This window comes from Rhinopithecus bieti, unplaced genomic scaffold (assembly GCF_001698545.2).
Source record: "Rhinopithecus bieti isolate Rb0 unplaced genomic scaffold, ASM169854v2 scaffold_27321, whole genome shotgun sequence".
Classification (NCBI taxonomy): domain Eukaryota; kingdom Metazoa; phylum Chordata; class Mammalia; order Primates; family Cercopithecidae; genus Rhinopithecus; species Rhinopithecus bieti.
The window spans coordinates 221,688-241,479 of record NW_016812353.1 but is presented as its reverse complement, the minus strand read 5'-3'; the positions used below and the strand labels follow the sequence as shown (position 1 = coordinate 241,479).

The window sequence follows — 19,792 nt, the reverse complement described above, 5'->3', positions numbered from 1 at the left end:
GAAGCAGCGAGCAAGCCCTCTCTAGACACTGAATCTGCTGGAGCCTTGATCTTGGACTTCCCAGCCTCCAGAACGATAAGAAATACTTTTCAATTATTTATAAATTACCCAGTCTGTGAATACTTTGTTATAGCAGCAAGAACAAACTAGACAACATCTCTGCCTTAGCTAAACTGGTATGTATTCCTCCTTGGTGAACCCATCATACCCTGCACACATCTCTAGCACTTTTTCTAATGGAATTGCTATATCATTGATTCATCTCTCCTAACACACTGAGTTCCCTGGGGGCAGAAGCCTCGTGTGTTCATTTCTGAACCTCACTGTCCAGCGTAGTATATGCTAACGTAGTAGATGCTTCAAGGGGCTTGTCTTTTCCCCAACTATATAGACTATTGAAATCATTTGTGTGTCCAGCTCCTGAAGGACAAGGCGCCAAAGTCATAATAATTTTTGATTTCATCTCCTTCAGGATTCTTGGTGTCAAGGAACAAAACCCATCTGTATTGATTTGAGTATAAAAGGATTTTGCTAAAAGGAATTGGGTAGCTCACTGAATCGGTAAGAAGACCAGAAAATTGGCCTTGACCAGGAGTGACAGCTCACACCTGTAATCCGAGCACTTTGGGAGGCTGAGGTGGCCGGATCACTTGAGGTCAGGAGTTCAAGACCAGCCTGGCCAACATGGCAAAACCTCGTCTCTACTAAAAGTACAAAAATTAGCCCGGCATGGTGGTGCGCGCCTGTAGTCCCAGCTACTCGGTAGGCTGAAACAGGAGAATCACTTGAACCCAGGAGGCAGAGGTTGCAGAGCTGAGATCGCGCCACTGCACTCTAGCCTGGATGACAGAGCAAGACTCCATCTCAAAGAAAGAAAGAAAGAAAGAAAGAAAATTTGACTTGAAAAGAGGTACAAAAAAAGTAAACAAAAGGCAGCCTGGGCTACGTGGACAGTCAAAATCATACTATCAAACCAGGTCACTTGATGTCCAGCATGCACTGCCATCCATGGCATCACCAGCTGTTTCTGGAAACTAGAGTTCATTGTGGCACCTACCACAACCCTCCCACTGGGCAGATTATCCACCCTTTCTATTGCCTGGACTCTCTGCTTCCAAGTCCAAATGGGGTGTGGAACCTTAGTTGAAGTGCTGATACTCTCGGTTAAGGGGAAGCTGGGAAGGTGGGTAGCTGGTGTTTTCAACCTGGCCAGAGAAGGTACGGGAATTCCTCAGTGAAGATGGATCAGATAATGGTGGACAGAAAAATTAAAAATATCAATTATAGATCCCTTAGGTCTAGCACAGGCTGGCAAATAATAAGTGCGAAGTAAAGGCAGATAAAAAAATTAAGTATGAATAAATATCCTCTGAATGTGTTTCCAGAAGCCCACTTTGCCAAGGGGAATCTTAACCTGGCCCTACAACAACATATTTTAGATGAGGAGACAAGGAGAAAAGAGGATTGGAGAAATACCTAACATGTATCATGTGTCTGTAACATGCCAGGTGCTGTGCAGGCACATTAGATATGTTCCTGCAGGCAGGTGATAACAATCCTCACTGGGATGTCATGTTCATAAGGCAGGGACCAATCGTGCCTATCTTATCATTCATCATCTCCCCAGTGCCTAGCACAGTGCCTGGCATACAGTAGGGGCTGGATAAATGCCTGTTGTTGATGCTGGAATCCGACAAAGGAGATATTGCGCTGCTTTGTTGGTGTACAGCAGCTTAGGTTTTGGTGGTCACAAAACTAGTGAGTAGCAGCTGCCAGGCACCCAATCCAGTGCTCTCTCCATCCTCACACCTGTATGGATGCTAAATTGTGCATCGCGCTGTGCAGTCTATCACTTGTGTGGGATTCTGGGATTTTTTTTTTTTCTTAAAGCTTCTGATGAACAAAATCCATTTGAGGACCTGTGGATTTGGAATCTGAGTGCCTGCCCCCCACCTCCCAAAAGAATCACATTATTAAATGTATATTCTTTCAGATTACAGGTTTCTATAAAATGGACCTTGACCTCATGGCTCAGGGGGTTTCAAAGCCCTGTCACAGCCTTGCTCTCTAGGTCCGCATTTTCAAAGTCTTCAGAAGATAGAACGGTTTTTCCAAAGTGATCAGACGACACGCCTCCTGAGGCGCCTTTCCCTTCTCCTGGCCCACTCCTCAGCTGGCCTCTGCGTCTGCCAGAAGTGCTCAAATGAGGCTGATTTCTGAAGAAATGTTTTCATCATGAGAATTGCAAGCAGGCAAGCCTCCGGCTTTTGCTTGTCAATGCATGCGTTTCCAGCCTTTTTAGTTCCTTTATCAGATGCTTCCTGCCCCCTAGTGGTGGGAAGCAGCAGAAAGGACAGGCTGACCTAGATTCTGTTTCCAGGGCTGACTATTCACTCGTTAGAGCAATCATTGTTCCAAGCAAGCAAGAGCAGGAAACAAACAAAAACCCTTTCACGGTGGTGCTCCAGGGTCTAGTTGATCATTTTGGAGGGAGGAAAATTTGTTCATGAAAAAAATATATAGTAATTGAGCACATTTGATGGAAAATACATAGGAATCTTTTGCAGGGCCACACCTCACCATCCTCCAGGGTCGTCATTCTCAACGTGCTCTACGTGGACGGCTCTGCCCTGCGTCGCAAGGTGCTGCCACCCTGCAATGTCACTGTATTTCTTAGATGCTGAACCAAGCCCAAGGCAAGGACTCCCCTACTCTGGAATGTGTGAGCAGCTGCTGAGGTCTGCATGTGGAGGAATAATTACCACTTTCTGTGGAACAAATAATCAACTTAGGACCAAATAATAGCACTCTAGGAAATGTAGAAACTGTAAAGATTTTTGGTTTATATTTCATGGATGTTGCTGCTGTTCCAACCGTACAAAGGAAAGCTGTCTGCTTCCCAAATTCCAAAAATTAAAATACTCCTCCACCTCATCCTACCAACCATTGCCCTTTGGCTCACTCTTATCTTGACACAGGTGCCCTGGCTTAGTACACATCAGGAAAGGGCTGCCCTACACTTTTCTTTCTGGAAGCAAACAATGAGTGAATGGGAGATGCAGCAAGAAACTGTATCACTTTGGCTGCTGGGTCATGCCCTGCCTTTGCCCTGACAGTCACATTTCTTTTGGGAGCTGTCCTAAGATGGTTGATGGAACACAGGCTTTGGAACCAAACAGTTACAGCTCCACTGCAATCTGTGTATTAGCTGTGTGACCTAGAAGATTCACTGAGCCCCACTGATCTTGTTTTCATCTGTAAAGCAGGGCTAATGATACTTTTCTCACAGAATTGCTATGAGAACTAAAAGTATCTCTCCGTATATCTTGTATCTATTATACACATACAGTCATGTGTCACTTAGCGTTGGGGATGCATTTTGAAATATGCATCATTAGGCAATTCATCTTTGTGCAAACATCATAGAATGCACTTATACAAACCTAGATGTATAGCCTGCTACACACTTAGGCTTTATGGCATAGTCTATTGCTCCTCGGCTACATACCTGTACAGCATTTTACTGCACTGAATAGTGTGGGAAATTGTAACACAAATAAGTATTTGTGTCTCTAAATATACCTCAACACAGAAAAGGTACAGTAAAAATACCATATAAAAGATAAAAATGGCACAATCGTATAGGGCACTTGCCATGAAAAGAGCCTGTAGGATTAAAAGTTGCTCTCGGTGAGTGAGTGGGTGAGGGCTGAATGAATGTTGACTTAGGACGTTACCATACACGACTGCGACTTTATAAACGCTGTGTACTTAGGCTACACTACATTTGTTTTAAAAATATTTTTCTGGGTCAGATGTGGTGGCTCATGCCTGTAATCCCAATACTTTGGAGGATCATTTTAAGCCAGGAATTTGACCAGCCTGGGCAACATAGTTAGATCCCATTCCTACAAATAAACTAAAACTTAGGCAAGGTGCTGTGTGCCTTTAGTCTTAGCTACTTGGGAGGGAGGAGGGTCGCTTTAGCCCAAGAATTCGAGGCTACAGTGAGCGATGGTCACACCACTGCTCTCCAGCCTGGGCAACACGATCGTGTCTCAAAAAAAAATGTATATCAATACGGTATGGTACTAGTATATATTACTCGGGGGAGCCGGCGCGTGAGGGCGTATAGTATTATGATTCATCGGTTCAACCAATAATTTAGCTTATTGTAAATTTTTCCGTTTCTAACACTTTAAAATTTTGACTTTTGTAATAACGTTAACTTAAAACATACATTGTAGAGTGTACAAAATACTTTTCCTTATATCTTTATTCCATAAGGTTTTAATTTTTTTTTTTTTTAACTTTTAAGCTGTTTTGTTAAAAACAAAGAGACAAATACACATTAGCCCAGGCCTATACAGGGTCAGGATCATCAAGACATCTCTAAGTGACAGGAAATTTTCAGCTCTGTTACAGTCTTATGAGAGCACCATGGTAAATGTGCCCCATTGTTGACAGAAACGTACGGTACATGACTATTGTATGTGTGTGTGTGTGTGTACACCAAGTGTCTAATATGATGCCTAGCACACAGCGGGTGCTCAGTCCCAGTCACTTCCCCCACCCTCCCACATCTTCACCACTGTGGACTCCCCCAGGTCTCCCTAAGCCTGGGAGGACTGTGGTTCTTACACTCCGTTAAGGCCAAGCGACACCCCAGCAGTCTTCATATTCTGCTCTTGCTCCAGAGAGGGGCAAGACTACTCAGCTCACCGGATTCTGAGATTTCTCAGGTCTCAATTTGTATTTGGCAGGTTTTGCTCCGTTTTTTAAATGACATTGGAGATTTGACCCTGGGATCAAATCGGACACTTACTGGGTTGCACTAGTGAGCAAAACAGACAAAAGCCCTGCCCTCCTGCGAGAGAAGATACATCTCTAATCTTGGCGGGACACAGTCTCATTTTTCTATAGTTAATGGGAGTTGTCTTTAACCCACTGACCTTCTTATCTATCCCGGAGACTCCCAAGTTCCTTTTTTTTTTTTTTTTTTTTTTTTTTTTTATGGAGTCTCTCTCCGTTGCCCACGCTTGAGTGCAGTGGTACAATCTCGGCTCACTGCAATCTCCGCCTCCTGGGTTCAAGTGATTCTCCTGCCTCACCCTCCTGAGTAGCTGGGATTACAGGCGCCCACCATCATGCCCAGCTAATTTTTGTATTTTTAGTAGAGAGAGGTTTTGCCATGTTGGCCAGGCTGGTCTTGAACTCCTGACCTCAGGTGATCCACCCGCCTCCATCTCCCAGTGCTGGGATTACAGGCGTGAGCCACCACTCCCAGTCCCAGGTTCCTTTCATTGGCTTAAAAAACAAGTTAGAATTGGCTCTGGGTGCAAGGAAGGTAGGATGTGGTGACAATAGGCCCCCCAGTAGGGAGAGAACTTGCTGGATTCAGTGCCTGGCAGCTCCGGCCACATCCTCTTCCAGCATCACGTGCCAAAATGCTGCCATCTACCCCAGAAGGTGCTCTACCTACTAACCTCTGCCTCTGAGCTTCCCTCAGGGTTCCCCTCTATCCCACTGAAACAGGGAGCATGGTGGGCGTGAGGGCAGGGGGTGAGGGAGGGGACACCTGCTGACCATCACACTTCGCACTCTATACCATGGCTTTCTGTTCCACTTTTGGTCCTGGAATTCTAAACCCATCTATACTTGAGGGCAGGGTGATTTTTGAGCATTTAAAAAACACTCTTACTTCATAATTATACAAGCTGACAATAGTTATAGTTAGTACAATGAAGCACACTACATATATCCATTAAATCTGACAATGAAATCAATTAAGAAGTTATCTTTAGGCCAGGCATGGTGGCTCCTGCCTGTCATCCTAGCACTTTGGGAGGCCGAGGTGAGAGGACTGCTTGAGGCTAGCGGTTCAAGACTAGCCTGGACAACATAGTAAGAAACTGTCTCTACAATACAATTTTTTAAATGAGCCAGACGTGGTAGCGTGCGTCTCTTGCCTCGGTCTCCCAAGTCCTACCTACTTGGGAGGCTGAGGTGGGAGGATCATTTGAGCCCAGTACTTCAAAACTGTAGTAAGCTATGATTGTGACACTGCAGTCCAGCCTGGGAGACAGGACGAGACTCTGTCTCTAAAATAAAAAAAGAAAAAATATTTTTAAGCATTCACTCCTCACAATTGCCCTTTATAGTGAACTGCATCCTGTTTTGGCCAGGTATTTTCCCTAAGTCACACATGGCTCCCTCTCAAGTCTGACTCTAATGTGAAAACAGCCTCTTGTGTTCGGTCAACACTAGTGGGAAAAGCTGGGAAAAAGAAAGAAATGAGAAATGAGAAATGTAGCTGAATGGCAATTCTTCCCTCAAATATTTTAAATGTCTCATTCAACAAATATTTATTGGACACTTACTATGCCCAGACACACCACTAATCACTGGGGGTACATCAGTGAGCAAAGCAGGCAAAAGCCCCGCCCTCGTGCAGCCTGAGAAGACATGCCATGCTAGCCACATTGGAGCCCAAAGGCAAAAGGAGAAATCAGGAACATTGATCTTGTCTTTTATTTAAAAATGCGATAATCTGTTCATCATGAATTTTTTGTGTTTTTTAAAAATATTGTGCCAAATTATTTATCTTGATTACTGAATGTTTTGGTGTCCCCTTAAATTCTGTGCCCGAGGCAAGTACCCCATTCCTCTCACCCCCGTCTTGGCCTGAGACAGATGTGGATAGATGCTGAGGTGCACTGCCCACATTTCCAGTTGAAGATTGATGAGCCCACGTTTTCCAGCTGCTGAGAGTGTTGGCAGCTGACAGCTCACAGCTGAAGCACCCTCCAGAGACTGCCTTCAGCTGCCGAGAGTCCCAGCCCAAAGCCATATCCCCTTCCCCGGGGCAGCCCACGGCTAATGATTGGTCAATATGGAGAGAGACGGTCCCACAATAAAACAGAGACCAGGTGACAATGCTTAAGTGTCAGGTGCAAGGTAGAAGCAAATGTTTCAATAAGCCACAAGGTCAGAGTGGCAGGTAGGGCAATGGACTTGCAGAGATCTATAGAAATGGCTAGAATCCCTAGAGGCAAGACAGAAGGGAAGTCAACAAGGGTATTGCAGAATCTGTACCAGTGGTCTCGAAATGCAGTTCCCTGCCAGCATCTTCAGTACCACCTGAGAAATTGAGAGAAACATCAGTTCTCAGGCCCCAGTCCAGAGCTACTGGATTAGAAACTCCAGGGGTAGGGCCAACAATCTCTGTTTTTTAACAAGGCCCCTAATCAATACTGTCCCAAGAAAGGAGGCGGCTGAGGGCAGCTCTGCCACTGAAAAGTCACAATTCTTCCAGCCGGGCCAACATGGTGAAACCCCGTTCCTAACAACCACAACAAAAAAATTAGCTGGGCGCAGTGGTGCAGGCCTGTAATCCCAGCTACTCTGGAGGCTGAGGCATGAGAATCACTTGAATCTGGGAGGTAGAGATTGCAGTGAGCCAATATCATGCCACTGCACTCCAGCCTGGGTGACAGAGTGAGACTCCATCTCGATTAAAAAAAAAAAAAAAAAAAAAGTCACAGTTTTTTAACCAACTTCCATACCTGAACCAGTTTTTGGACTCAGAGCCCACTGACTGGAGGAAAGGCCAGTGGTTATGTCCCCGGTCCTTGAAAGTATAACTGAAATGGACAATAGGTGGAGTTGGCAGAACACTCCCATGCTCAGATTGGCTCTTTGGCCTGTGGCAAAAGCTATCACAGTGGGAAAGAACTCTCAAGCTGCCTCCACACATTCCTCTGGGCAAGACTGCAAATTAAAAACTTCCTGAGGCAAACAGCAGAAGTTAGTGCCACCCTTAAAAACCTAAAGGAAGCAGAGTGGTAGTCCCCAGCAAATGTAATTCATTAGTCTGACCCCTACACAAATCAGATAGATTTTGGAAGACGTTAGTAGAGTACCCCAAGCTCCACCAACTAGCAGTGCCAACTGCAGGTACCGTGCCAGATGTGGCATAAGCCACAGCCTCCACCACGGCAGCTGATCTGGAAGGCGCAACTGATGTCATCTCTTTCCTCTATCATCCATTCTCCATTTCCCTCACCCTTGGTTAGTACCTAGGACAATAAAATAATAACTTTTATATGAGATGGTGAAAATGCTATGATAAATTGGATAAGAGGAGGAATGTTTTGCAATTTTCAATAGGTTACGCATCACTGAGAGATGACATTTTCATAAAGTCTTTTTTAATTTTTTTTTTAATTTTTTTTTTAAAGAGTCTCACTCTGTTGCCCAGGCTGGAGCTCGATCTTGGCTCACTGCAACCTCTGCCTCCCAGGTTCAAGCGATTCTCCTGCCTCAGCCTCCTGGGTAGGAGGGATTACAAGTGTGCACCACCACGCCTGGCTAATTTTTGTATTTTTGGGAGAGATGGGGTTTCACCATGTTGGGCTGGTCTTGAACTTCTGACCTTAGGTAATTCACCTGTCTCAGCCTCCCAAAGTGCTGGGATTACAGGTATGAGCCACCACGCCCCACCATTTTCACAAAGTCTTGATGAATGTGAGGGTGTGATTCCCTGATAACTCAGGGGAACAGAGTCTACACAGATGGAACGGCAAGTAAAATGGCCCTGAGGCTGGATCACGTCTGGAATATTACAGCACCAGCAAGGAGGTTGGTGTGCAGTGTCAGAGGTAGTAGGTGGTCAGACAAGTAGGGCCTTAGAGATCATTATAAAGACTTTGGCTTTTACCCAGAGTGAGATGGGCTGATAGAGGGTTTGAGATAAGCAACATGACCTGACTTTACCTATGAACAGGATCACTGACTACCGTGCTGGGAATGGCCCGTAGGGAGGCGGAGTGGCAGAGCAAGAAATAATGGTGACTTGAACAGGTGTGATACAGTAACTGTGGAAGAAGTGATCGGCTCCTGGATATATTTTTAATAGAGATGCCATGGAATTTTTTAACAAATTGAATGTGAGGTATAACAGAAAGTAAATTGTCAAAGATGACAAGTTTTTGGCCTAAGCAACTGGAAAGATCAAGTCTCCATTTAACTTACCACGATGGATCAGCCTGGGAAAGGAGCAAGTTCAGGAGAATAACAGCAGCAGTATCATCTGGAATAGGCTGAGGCTGAGATGGTCTTTAGACACTTAAGTAGAAATACTGAATAGGAGTTAGATATAGGAGTCTGAAGTTCAGGAAATAAACCATCAGGTAAGGTGGGTGCTGAGGGCCTGAAGATTGAAAGAGAATAGCAAGGGCCCTGGGTCACTCAAACATTCAAGATCCGAGAGACATGGAGAAAACTGGGTAAGGAGTGGAAAAGCTGGGGAGGCTACAAGAGATTAGTAAGGAAAATCACAGGCATATAATGTCCTGTAAACCAAGTGACACAGGATTTCGGGGAGGGGAAAGTAATCAACTGTGGAGAATTAAGTAAGATAAGGACTGCAAATCGAGCACTGAAGGTCAGTGATGACCCTGATAGGAGTTTCCATGCAGTGGTAATGGCAAAAACCCACTGGAGTGGGTTCAGGACAGAAGAATTGGAGACAAGGGGGAAGAGCCAACTCCTCTAAAGTTTTGCTAAAAGAGGGAAGTAGGGTCTAGAGAGGTGTGTTTAAGATGGGACAGATACCAAGATGTTTGTCTGCTGGTGGGAGGGGTACACTGATAAAGCAGGAGTGCAGAGAGAATTGCTGGACCCATGTCTCGGAGGAATGAGGAGCAAAGGGGACGGGATCTGGTAGGCAGGTGGAAGGCTTTCTTAGGCTACAGCATGGATAACTGATGTCTTGTAATGGGGAGAAGGCAGGACACACGGTGCAGACTATAGCAGAGGTGAATGTGTGGCGGTGGGAGGCAGATGAAGCGCCAGGCAAAGTGAAGAGTTTCTTGTAGGTAATACTTTCCTCTCACTTTATGAATTAACATAGGCATCACATCATTGGCTAGTAATGTAACTTTGGTCAAGTTATTGAGTGTCTCTAAGATGCAATTACCTAATCTGTAAAATGAGGATAATATTACCTATGCCATAGACTGTTGTGAGGATTAAACAATACTTGAAAAATGCTAGGCAAATAACTAGCACATAGCAAACAACCAAAATAGATAACTTTTACCCTTTATGAATATATATTATTTTCAGTGGAACAATAAGTGAGGGAAGGAGTTAAGAAGCATGTGTTCCAGAACCTCATCTTCGTTCAAGTAGAAAGACATTTTAGAAAATAATTTAAATGTTGGAGCTTTTCTCTCATTTGTAAAATAGGGTATCACCTGAACTATAAATAGTACTGGTTGTGTGAATATTAATGTTGTCATATATTAAATATGTCTTGAAAACCTTAAGTACTAATCTTATGATGATTGATATTACTGTTATGTTGTAACTAAAATTTCATTGGGGCAAATAAGTACTTAAAATAAAATTTCATTGCTTTTGTAACCTTTATGAAGAAGTAAAGATTAGTGGGAAGATAAACAACTGGACAGTGTCTGGCAGGGACCTTTTTGTTCAGGATAGATCATGTTGTACAATTTTCTTTCCACTTTCACTAGTTCTTAGGGGCAAAGTCTATCAACAAGGGAGTCTCTCCAGGGATGTACTGTGCCCCAGGCAACAGCGTCACTTCCCCATTCACAGAGTCCCCTCAAAGGCAGCAAGATCCCTCAAAATAGCTTTAATTCTCCTACTGAAAAAGCAACTTAATTTCCCACAGTGACAAAGTAAGACTAGAGGTCAAAATTGCATTACTCCTCAGTTTAAAATTATTCTTGACTATCATTTCTCTACAGTTTTAAATAGGATTAAAGCAGGCCTAAGACACTTTTGTATTTTCCTCTCCTCATACTGGATCTAGTCCCTGTTTTATTGGCAATTGTAAAGTTGAAAATCTGGAAAATAATATATGTCTCTCTTAACCACAGAGAATATTCCTAAACATATTTCAGAGTAATACTCTTCACATACTCCCATCTACTTTGACTTTCACTTAAGTATTTTTAACAGCTATGCTGTAGTTATGGTGAGCAATTTATAGATAGGAAAATGAAAGTTTGATAACTAGTGACACAATAAATAGCTCCCTCTGTGGCCTGTGGCCTAAGCTGCACTTCTTGTATAGCCAAAAGGGGCTTGCGATCACTGTAAGGCACCTAGCTGCTGTCAGGTCAGGAATTTACATAGCTCCTTGGGAAAGATGACCCAAGTGCCTTAAAGCTCTCTTAATTCAGTCATTACAATAGAATCAATAGAAGTGGTATAATTATAGAACCTACAACCAAAAACTCCAGGGAGATAGAGATGTGGCAGACTGGCCAATCACTGTCTCCCACTCCACCCTCTGAGACCGTCCCTCCCTACCCTCTACTCCCTTTCGAGCCAAGATGAACCCACCAAGAATCTGAACTAAAAAGCTTGAAACAGAAAGACGAAGGTGGGCATCATCTGGCAAGGTCAGAGAAAGTCACAGCTGGAGCCAGGCCCCAAAGTAGTTCAAAAGCCAGAGGGTAGCTGGAGCAGATAAGCCTTGAGTGAGCACAGAGCGTGGGGCTGCTGGGAGGAACAGGAAACTGGAACACACTCATTGAGAGAGGCAACAACACGGGACCTTGAGGACCCAGGAGAGGCTGAGGGAACAGTTTCAGTCCTGACCTTCCAGTTCTGGGCCCATGTGGCCTGGTGAGACTTTGTTTCCCATCCTTAATGAGACTCCCTGCTGTATCCCTACAGCAAACTTGCCTTTATTTCAGCTAGCTTCTGAGGGTTTCCTTTTCTCGGCAATATATAATAGATAGGCCTGATCCTCAGCCTTTATGGACAAGACCACTGAAGATGGCAAAGCCACACTGTTGGCTAGTTTTAGAACCCAATTCGCCTGGTGCTTAGTTTTGTTCTATTACCCAGTCTATGCATTTTTTTTTTTTTTTTTTAATTTGAGATGGAGTCTCACTCTGTCGCCCAGGAGGGAGAGCAGTGACACAATCTCAGCTCACTGCAACCTCCACCTCCCGGATTCAAGCGACTTTCCTGCCTCAGCCTCCCGAGTAGCTGGGTCTACAGCAGCATGCCACCACACCCCACTAATTCTTGTATTTTTAGTAGAGGCGGGGTTTCACCATATTGACCAGGCTAGTCTCAAACGCCTGACATCAAGTAATCCGCCCACCTAGCAGTCTATGTATTATTGAGCACTGAAAAAGTTCAATCTCAAAATAGTAAGCAATATTCCAGCATTAGTTTGGCTTATCATGAAAACTGTAAGTTAAACCAAGTTTGTTCCCACATAAAAACACATCTGATACACATGCTTGCTTTCTGTCAGTTCACCTCCACCAAGGCATTACGATTCCAACTAAACATAAAGAAGAGTGGCCTAAAAATAATTTGCATTCACAATATATAGAAATTACTCAATATTTCTTGGTAAGTCCTGGTCCAGTGTGTATATCTCATTTCCTCCCTTAAACTGTATCTTGCACCAGAGTATTCACAGACACAATTTTGTTAAATTTAGTTTAATATTTGTCAAGTTCACTTTTATTACAAATATTACCTTTAGATGCATTTTCAAGCCTTTAAGGAAGAGATGTGGCAGTGGAACAGATACAAGAACTACTGAGAGTGTGTCATAAGAGGCAGTTGCCACCACTTCCTGTACATGTCCTCTGAGTGACAGTGAAGAGGATGTGTGTGGGTAATGGCTCCCCTTATACCTGCATATAGACCATGTCACATGCAAGACAGAACACTGACAGGAACACCCCAACTGGAGTGGGTACTAATGTGAGCCAGGGGGCTTTTATCTTTCTTGAACGTTAATAAGGAAAGCAAGCTCAGAGGATGATTTTGAACACTGAGGAAGATGCACTGGCTTAGCTTCCTACACTGTGATGTTAATAGGTTTGGAACCTAGTTGTTTGATAAGTTGCACCTGGAAGGTTCACCTGGTCCCAGGAAGTCTCTAGTGACCTAGAATTCAAGGTTGGATAGTTTCTGAACTCCTAAATATTGTGAACTGGCTAAAGGCTAGCTCTCTGCAGTTAACCTAGGATTTTCTCTAGCATTCCATTGATTAAGCAAAAAGTTAAGCACATGGAGAAGGAACAGAAATCAAGCATGCCTAGAGAATGTGTAGGTTCGTTAGAATTAAAATTTGTCAACCAAGAATAAATGTTTAATGTTTTGGTACACCTTCAAAAAAAGTTTAAAATTTGCATTAAGCCACAGAGTTAAAGATACCAGAATAATATGTTTGTTTTGCTCATATTTCTATAAGACACCAAAAATTACAATAAAATTTCTATTATAAATTTTAGAATACTACATATGCACTGAAAATTAATCTTTTACAGTATCAGAAATTCCATTATCTCATATAGTTACAATAGAATTTAAATTCTGGTTTAGTCTTCTCACAAAATTATAGTTTTTATTGTGTTTAGGTAATTTTACATTATTAAAATGTTTTCAAGAAGTACATTGGGACTGAAATCAAAATATTTTGGCAACTTGATTCAGAATTAAAGAGTTTTTGTTTGTTTTTGAGACAGGGTCTTACTCTGTCACCCAGGCTGGAGTGCAGTGGCGTGATCTTGGCTCACTGCAACTTCTGCCTCCCAGGTTCAAGTGATTCTCCTGCCTCAGTCTCCCGAGTAGCTGGGATTACAGGCACCCGCCACCACGCCCAACTAATTTTTGTATTTTTAGTAGAGACGGGGTTTCACCACGTTGGCCAGAATGGTCTCGAACTCCTGACCTCAAGTGATCCACCCACGTCAGCCTCCCAAAGTGCAGGGATTACAGGTGTGAGCCACCACACCCGGCCAAAGGTTATTTTTTACACCTCTCCTTATTGAACAGAAGTGTGATCTGTCAGACTGTTCATATTCCCCCAAGACAACCCATGTGCTTCCTTGATACATACATTAAAGACCATAGAAGAGAAAGTTTTAGTCATCATGAAATCACATCTACAAGAAAAGTAGGACACAGCAGGATAAAACGTGACCTCAGGACATCAGAACATTTTCCATCTCTGAACCTACTAAACTTGACCCAACAGCAGTGGAAGAATTTTTGCCCATTGTGACTCTCCTGCACAGGAGACCTGAGGCCTAGAGTTTGGTCTCTAACACTACTGACCTTCGAAGGAAACAGAGTACCCTGAGGATGGCTGATTCCATAACATGGAGCATGAAGAAATCAAAATGGGTATGGAACATCCTGTTGTTTTCAGATAGCATGGATGCTTTTATAGAAGCATCAGAATGCTAAAAGGACATTCAGGTCAACATAAAGGGACTGTGACCAAGCTGTGAGACTGAGCATTAAATATAAGCACAGTGAGGCAGTTATAACACATAACAATCCGTGATAGAAGTTTAACATTTTAGTAAGAAGAATGTTTATACAGGTTGCATATCCCTAATTGAAAAATCCCAAATCCAAAACTTTGTGAGTACTGACATGATGCTCAAAGGACGTGCTCACTGGGGCATTCTGGATTTTGGGTTTTCAGATTTGGAATGCTCAACCACTAAGTATAGTGCAAATATTCCAAAATCCAAAAAAATCCAAAATCCAAAACATTTCCAGACCTAAGCATTTCAGATAAGGGATATTCAATATGTACTGGGTATTTTATTTCTTCCAATAATTATGTCTATTTAAAATATTTAGGTATGTAGTTATTTCTATCTGGGTAAGTACCAAAGAATAAACATATGGAACTGGTGATTTGGCCAAATCTTGACAAACGGTACTAAAATGGAAAATGGATTAATTGATTAGCACAAAATAATAGGATGCATGGTGGGCACAAATTATAACCAGGTACAAGGTGGCATCGGCAGTCACATGCAATGACCAAGGAAGACAGACAATTCAACATGTAATTTCAAATATGAATTACTCGGTGTCCTGAAGAGACAAGGTGACTATGAAAATTAAATCTCTCATCACTAAAATTGAAACCTCTAAAACCAAAATTCCCAATAAATAATACAAATATTTTAAATAACATAACAGATCAAAATACCCTAATGACATGCCAATACGTTAGGTACTGTCAGCCATGCAAAACCTAATACATAAATACTGCAAAAGATACCAAGTTTCAGATAAAAATTACTAAGAAACGGACTTAAAAATTTACTATTAAAAAAAGTCAGCTCCACACTGTGGCTTAGGTTTGAGTCACCCTTATCTAAATAATCAGACCACGCCCAGATCAAGATTCAACTGGTCAAAAACCCATTTCCATTCCTTTTCCTTTAGTTCTAGTAAGAACACTGAAACCCAGGAAAGCAATACAGCTGAAAGATTAGGAATATAATAAGAATCATAGTATACTGGGAAGTTATTAAACAGGTGCAGAAATAATACATTTTATAATCGTTGTTTATGCATGTCTTTTATCAGCTGTTTAAGGTGTTTCAAACTTCAGAGAATGATACTCATTATGGCCAATCATTTCAAGACTCAGTCACACTAAACTTGTACTTACAGTTTAACATTTTTCAGAAAATTTTATTAGTGAATTTTAGAATGTTTAAATGCTTAAGAAAACTGGATTTTCTAAATTTGTTTTCTTTGCATGAATTTAATGAAGTGAAAATTAAACAAAATACATATAGTTTTGAGTATTCTATGTCCAAAAGTCCCTTTGACAATTAAACAATCAGGTTACAAATTCACACTTCAGAAGAGAAAGTCCATAATTATAGAATCCTAATAACCCTTATTAGAATCCAAAGGAATAAGTGATTTTAAAAGCACATAGAAAGACAAAGCTTGAGGTTATCTGTTCTTACCAAAAACAGTACATAATTTCCTTGGTTTTAAAGACAAGTGAATCACAACTTAGTAGGAATCACATTTCCATATTAACCAGCTGGGTAGATGAGACATGATGTTTGACTGAGACTATCACATACTCTCTCTTCTTCATTTATTTTATTTTTAGAGACAGGATCTCGCTCTGTCACCCAGGCTGGAATACAGTGGCGTGACCACAGCTCACTGTAACCCTGAACTCCTGGGCTTAAGCAATCCTCCTGCCTCAGCCTCCCGAGTAGCTGGGCCTACAGGAGTGAGTCACTGTGCCTGGCCCATACTCTCTCTTCTAATCACAGTATTTTACTTGGCTGAAGGTAGGTCCCCAAGAGTAAAAAGAATCTGAAGCACAAAATGTCAGTTCAAGAAAGAAAGGACAACTCAGAAGGTCAGCACTTCAGAAAGGCACTGTTTGACCAGCCGCTAGATCTTTTAAGATCATCATGGAATTGTAAGGATGCCTCTCAAAGACAGAAAAGCATTAGTCACATTTAACCTGATCCACACAAATCAACACAAAAATAATACTAGAAAAATAGTCTGATTTTGCCAAATCATCCAACTGATTATTATATTCACTGTACTCAGCCCATCCCAGGTGAAAATACAAAACAAAAAAAAAAAAAAAAAGTAAAAAAAGAGTTCATCTGCCTGTTACGATTTATGAGTGCATATCTTCTTGGTATTTGTTCCTTGAGTGAATGAAAGAAAAAATTAATCAAGGGAAGACCCTCTCCCCCTTAAAAACAAAACAACAAACAAAAAACAGAAACAGCTTCAGGAATACAAGTACTCCATTTGTAAAATCAAGCACAACATAATTAATTCAGCTCAGCTGCTGGTATCACACTGGCCTCAACTGATTATACAACTTTTTAAGTCATGAAGATTAACCTGAAATTAGAAAGCCTTATGGGGAAGCTGGTATTCAGAGTGATCCTCAACATGGCCAATCGCTCTGTACATTTATAAATACCATACTGATATCCTGAAGGTGCTCTGTGGATTTGGAGAAGGTGAGATTTGACCAGAAAGCTTTTCTCAATTATGACTTTTTTCTCATCTCTTCATCCCAGTCACAATCGAATGCTTCATCACCTAGTTCTGGTAAAGTGAAGAGGGATTCTTTGGAAACAATCAGTTTCTCGGTGGACCTACGGAGCTGAAAAGATTTCCTTTTACTGACACCCATGGGAGCTGTGGTTGTAGGAGGGGAGCTTGGGCCTCTATCACCTCGGTTCTTCCTTTCAGGAGGAGGGGATTTGGATTTGGATTCCAATGGGGGAGTAAAGCAGAAGTTTGCCAATTTGGCTAATGTGCAGGCATGAACCTTGCCGCTTTTATTACTGCCTGAAACCTCTTCCTTTTCGTCTCTCTCACAAGTAAGATGAGCACACCCAGTCTCGTTCCCAGGCTCTAATTCAGGCTGAATAATCCTCTTCTCAGGGGCACACATCACCTTTCTTTGTCCGTGTTTCTCTGGTGGCTGCTGTGACACCTCCTTTGTCTCACCCTGCAGCTGATCAGAGATACGGTATCCTGGGGTAGACGTCAACTTATCTGGATGCTTCACTGGCAGGGCTGTGTCTCTTGTTCTATGCTGGGAAATTTTAGGACTATGAACTGCTATTTTAGTTGCACCAGGTGACACATGGCCGTGATCTTCAAAGGAGTGGATCAGTTTTGACTTCTGTTTGAAAGTGAATTTTGCCAGTTTGGCCACGGGGGAACCTGGAGGCTTAACATTTTCAATTGCAGGCTCTTCCACTTGCGCAAGGGATTTCAGTCTCTTTCTTTTGGGTGAGTCCAGCATTCTGTCTGGCCTATGTACAGGAGTGGACTGAGGATGGGAAGGGACTGTGCACTGTGCAGGCACCCTGGTACTATTTCTGCACAACTTCCTGGCCCTCTCCTTGCACAGCTTCTGCAGGTTCCTAGGGACATGATGAGTCAGTACTGAGTCTGGTTTATCAGCACAGACTGCTTCAGAATCTAGTGCTAGCCTTTTTTTCTTGTTACCCTCCACATTTTCTGGCCTCCATGGAGCACCTGTCTCTCCTGGTGATGGAAGCAACTCAACATCCACCATGCTCCTTTGGCCTGGCTCACTCTTCTCCTTACCCTGAGATGTGCTGTTAGAGATCTTCGAAGCCATATTTTCTCCAGATGTTTTGAGATGAGGAGACACAAGAACAGTGTTTTTAGGTTCACTCTGATGAGTTGCCATGAAATCAAACCAATCTAAACTGTCATCTCTGCTATTTTTGTGCTCAGCTGAATGTTTCCTACTTGTTGATCTATTAGGCTTCAGATACGCTGGGGGATGTAGAACTGGGCTTCCCTCGGGGCTGCCTCCAGGAGAGGAGATATGCGTGCTACAGTTCATTTCCTGCTGTGATGAAGTTCTGAAGTTTGATTCTTCCCCTGGACCATTTCTCAAGGATCCTGGAGTAGTCTCCACCTCCAATATCGGTGGTTGGGATTGGTGCACATTCTGATTCTGTAACCTGTAGCAGAGACAAACAAATAAAACATGTCTTGAAGGGGAGAGAATTTGTGCTAACCTGTTCATTTCTTCAGTCTCTGAGATACCATCTTAAAGATTTAAGTTCCACATAATTCCAAGTTAATATCAAATACAACCTCCTAGAGCAGCAGAATGAAATAATCCTTTTTTAAATCAATATACAATTTACATACTCAGATAAACACTAATTTAACCTAAAATTGTAGTAAAATAAAGAAAATGAAACGGGAGGTTTGCCTACATTTTGTGATCTCTCCAAAAGTCCAATTCATTCACTGAAGATTGTTTGAAGATCAGTGTAAAATCCTCAGCTTTATCTCTCACGTTAAATGTTCAAATACAAGACACACCTGTTGCTACCTGCACAGTAGCTGATTGCTGACCAAGTAGGTTGTTGGTTAACTTGCTTGGTAGTCAGTTTGCAGATCAAGGAACCAAAATGAAAGACTGAGGATTATTATGTCTCACATCTCTTTACCTAGTTGAGGTACTGAGTGCATCTGAGCCGTCACCTTCCTCAGGAGTCAAGAGTCTATGATACTTCTGTACTGGTGTTCCCACTGCCCCCTCCCACACTCATATTCATGGCAGACCACCCCAGGCAACTGTGACAATCTTTCCTGCAAAGCCCAGGCATGTTTAAACATATGTACTGGGCAGTCACTCTTTTCTCAATTTGATACAGAATTAAAACCTATTTACCTTCTATGAATGAAGGATATGTTCGGTGATAATCATAATATCTTGGGCATATTAGAAACTGAAATATTGCCAGAAGGACAACTTTCCTTTTGTTTTTTTTTGTTTTTTTTTTTTTTGAGGCGGAGTCTCGCTCTGTTGCCCGGACTGGAGTGCAGTGGCCAGATCTCAGCTCGCTGCAAGCTCCGCCTCCCGGCTTTACGCCATTCTCCTGCCTCAGCCTCCCGAGTTGCTGGGACTACAGGCGCCCGCCACCTCGCCCGGCTAGTTTTGTATTTTAGTAGAGACGGGGTTTCACCGTGTTAGCCAGGATGGTCTCGATCTCCTGACCTCGTGATCCGCCCGTCTCGGCCTCCCAAAGTGCTGGGATTACAGGCTTGAGCCACCGCGCCCGGCCCCTTTTGTTTTTATTTTACTTTAAGTTCTGGGATACATGTGCAGAATGTGCAGGTTTGTTACATAGGTGTACATGTGCCATGGTGGTTTGCTGAACCCATCATTTAAGTTTTAAGCCCCACATGCATTAGGTATTTATCCTAATGCTCTCCCTCCCCTTGCACCCCATCCCCCAACAGGCCCCAGTGTGTGATGTTCCCCTCCCTGTGTCCATGTGTTCTCATTGTTCAACTCCCACTTATAAGTGAGAACATGAGGTGTTTGGTTTTCTGTTCCTGTGTTAGTTTGCTGAGAATGATGGTTTCCAGCTTCATCCATGTCCCTGCAAAGGACATGAACTCATTCTTTTTT

At 42.7% G+C, this 19,792-nt stretch overlaps 1 protein-coding gene across 3 annotated transcripts in view; it reads right to left on the bottom strand.

Moving 5' to 3' along the window:
• Nucleotides 1–15,488: 15,488 nt before the first annotated feature.
• MCM9 (minichromosome maintenance 9 homologous recombination repair factor) overlaps nucleotides 15,489–19,792 on the bottom strand; it is a 124,609-nt gene continuing 120,305 nt past the window's right edge. For all 3 annotated transcript variants that reach the window (XM_017895943.1, XM_017895945.1, XM_017895944.1), the window contains exon 13: nucleotides 15,489–18,326. In XM_017895943.1, coding sequence (XP_017751432.1) covers nucleotides 16,865–18,326 — 1,462 coding nt within the window. In that variant the 3' untranslated portion in view covers nucleotides 15,489–16,864. The remainder of the gene's footprint in view (nucleotides 18,327–19,792) is intronic.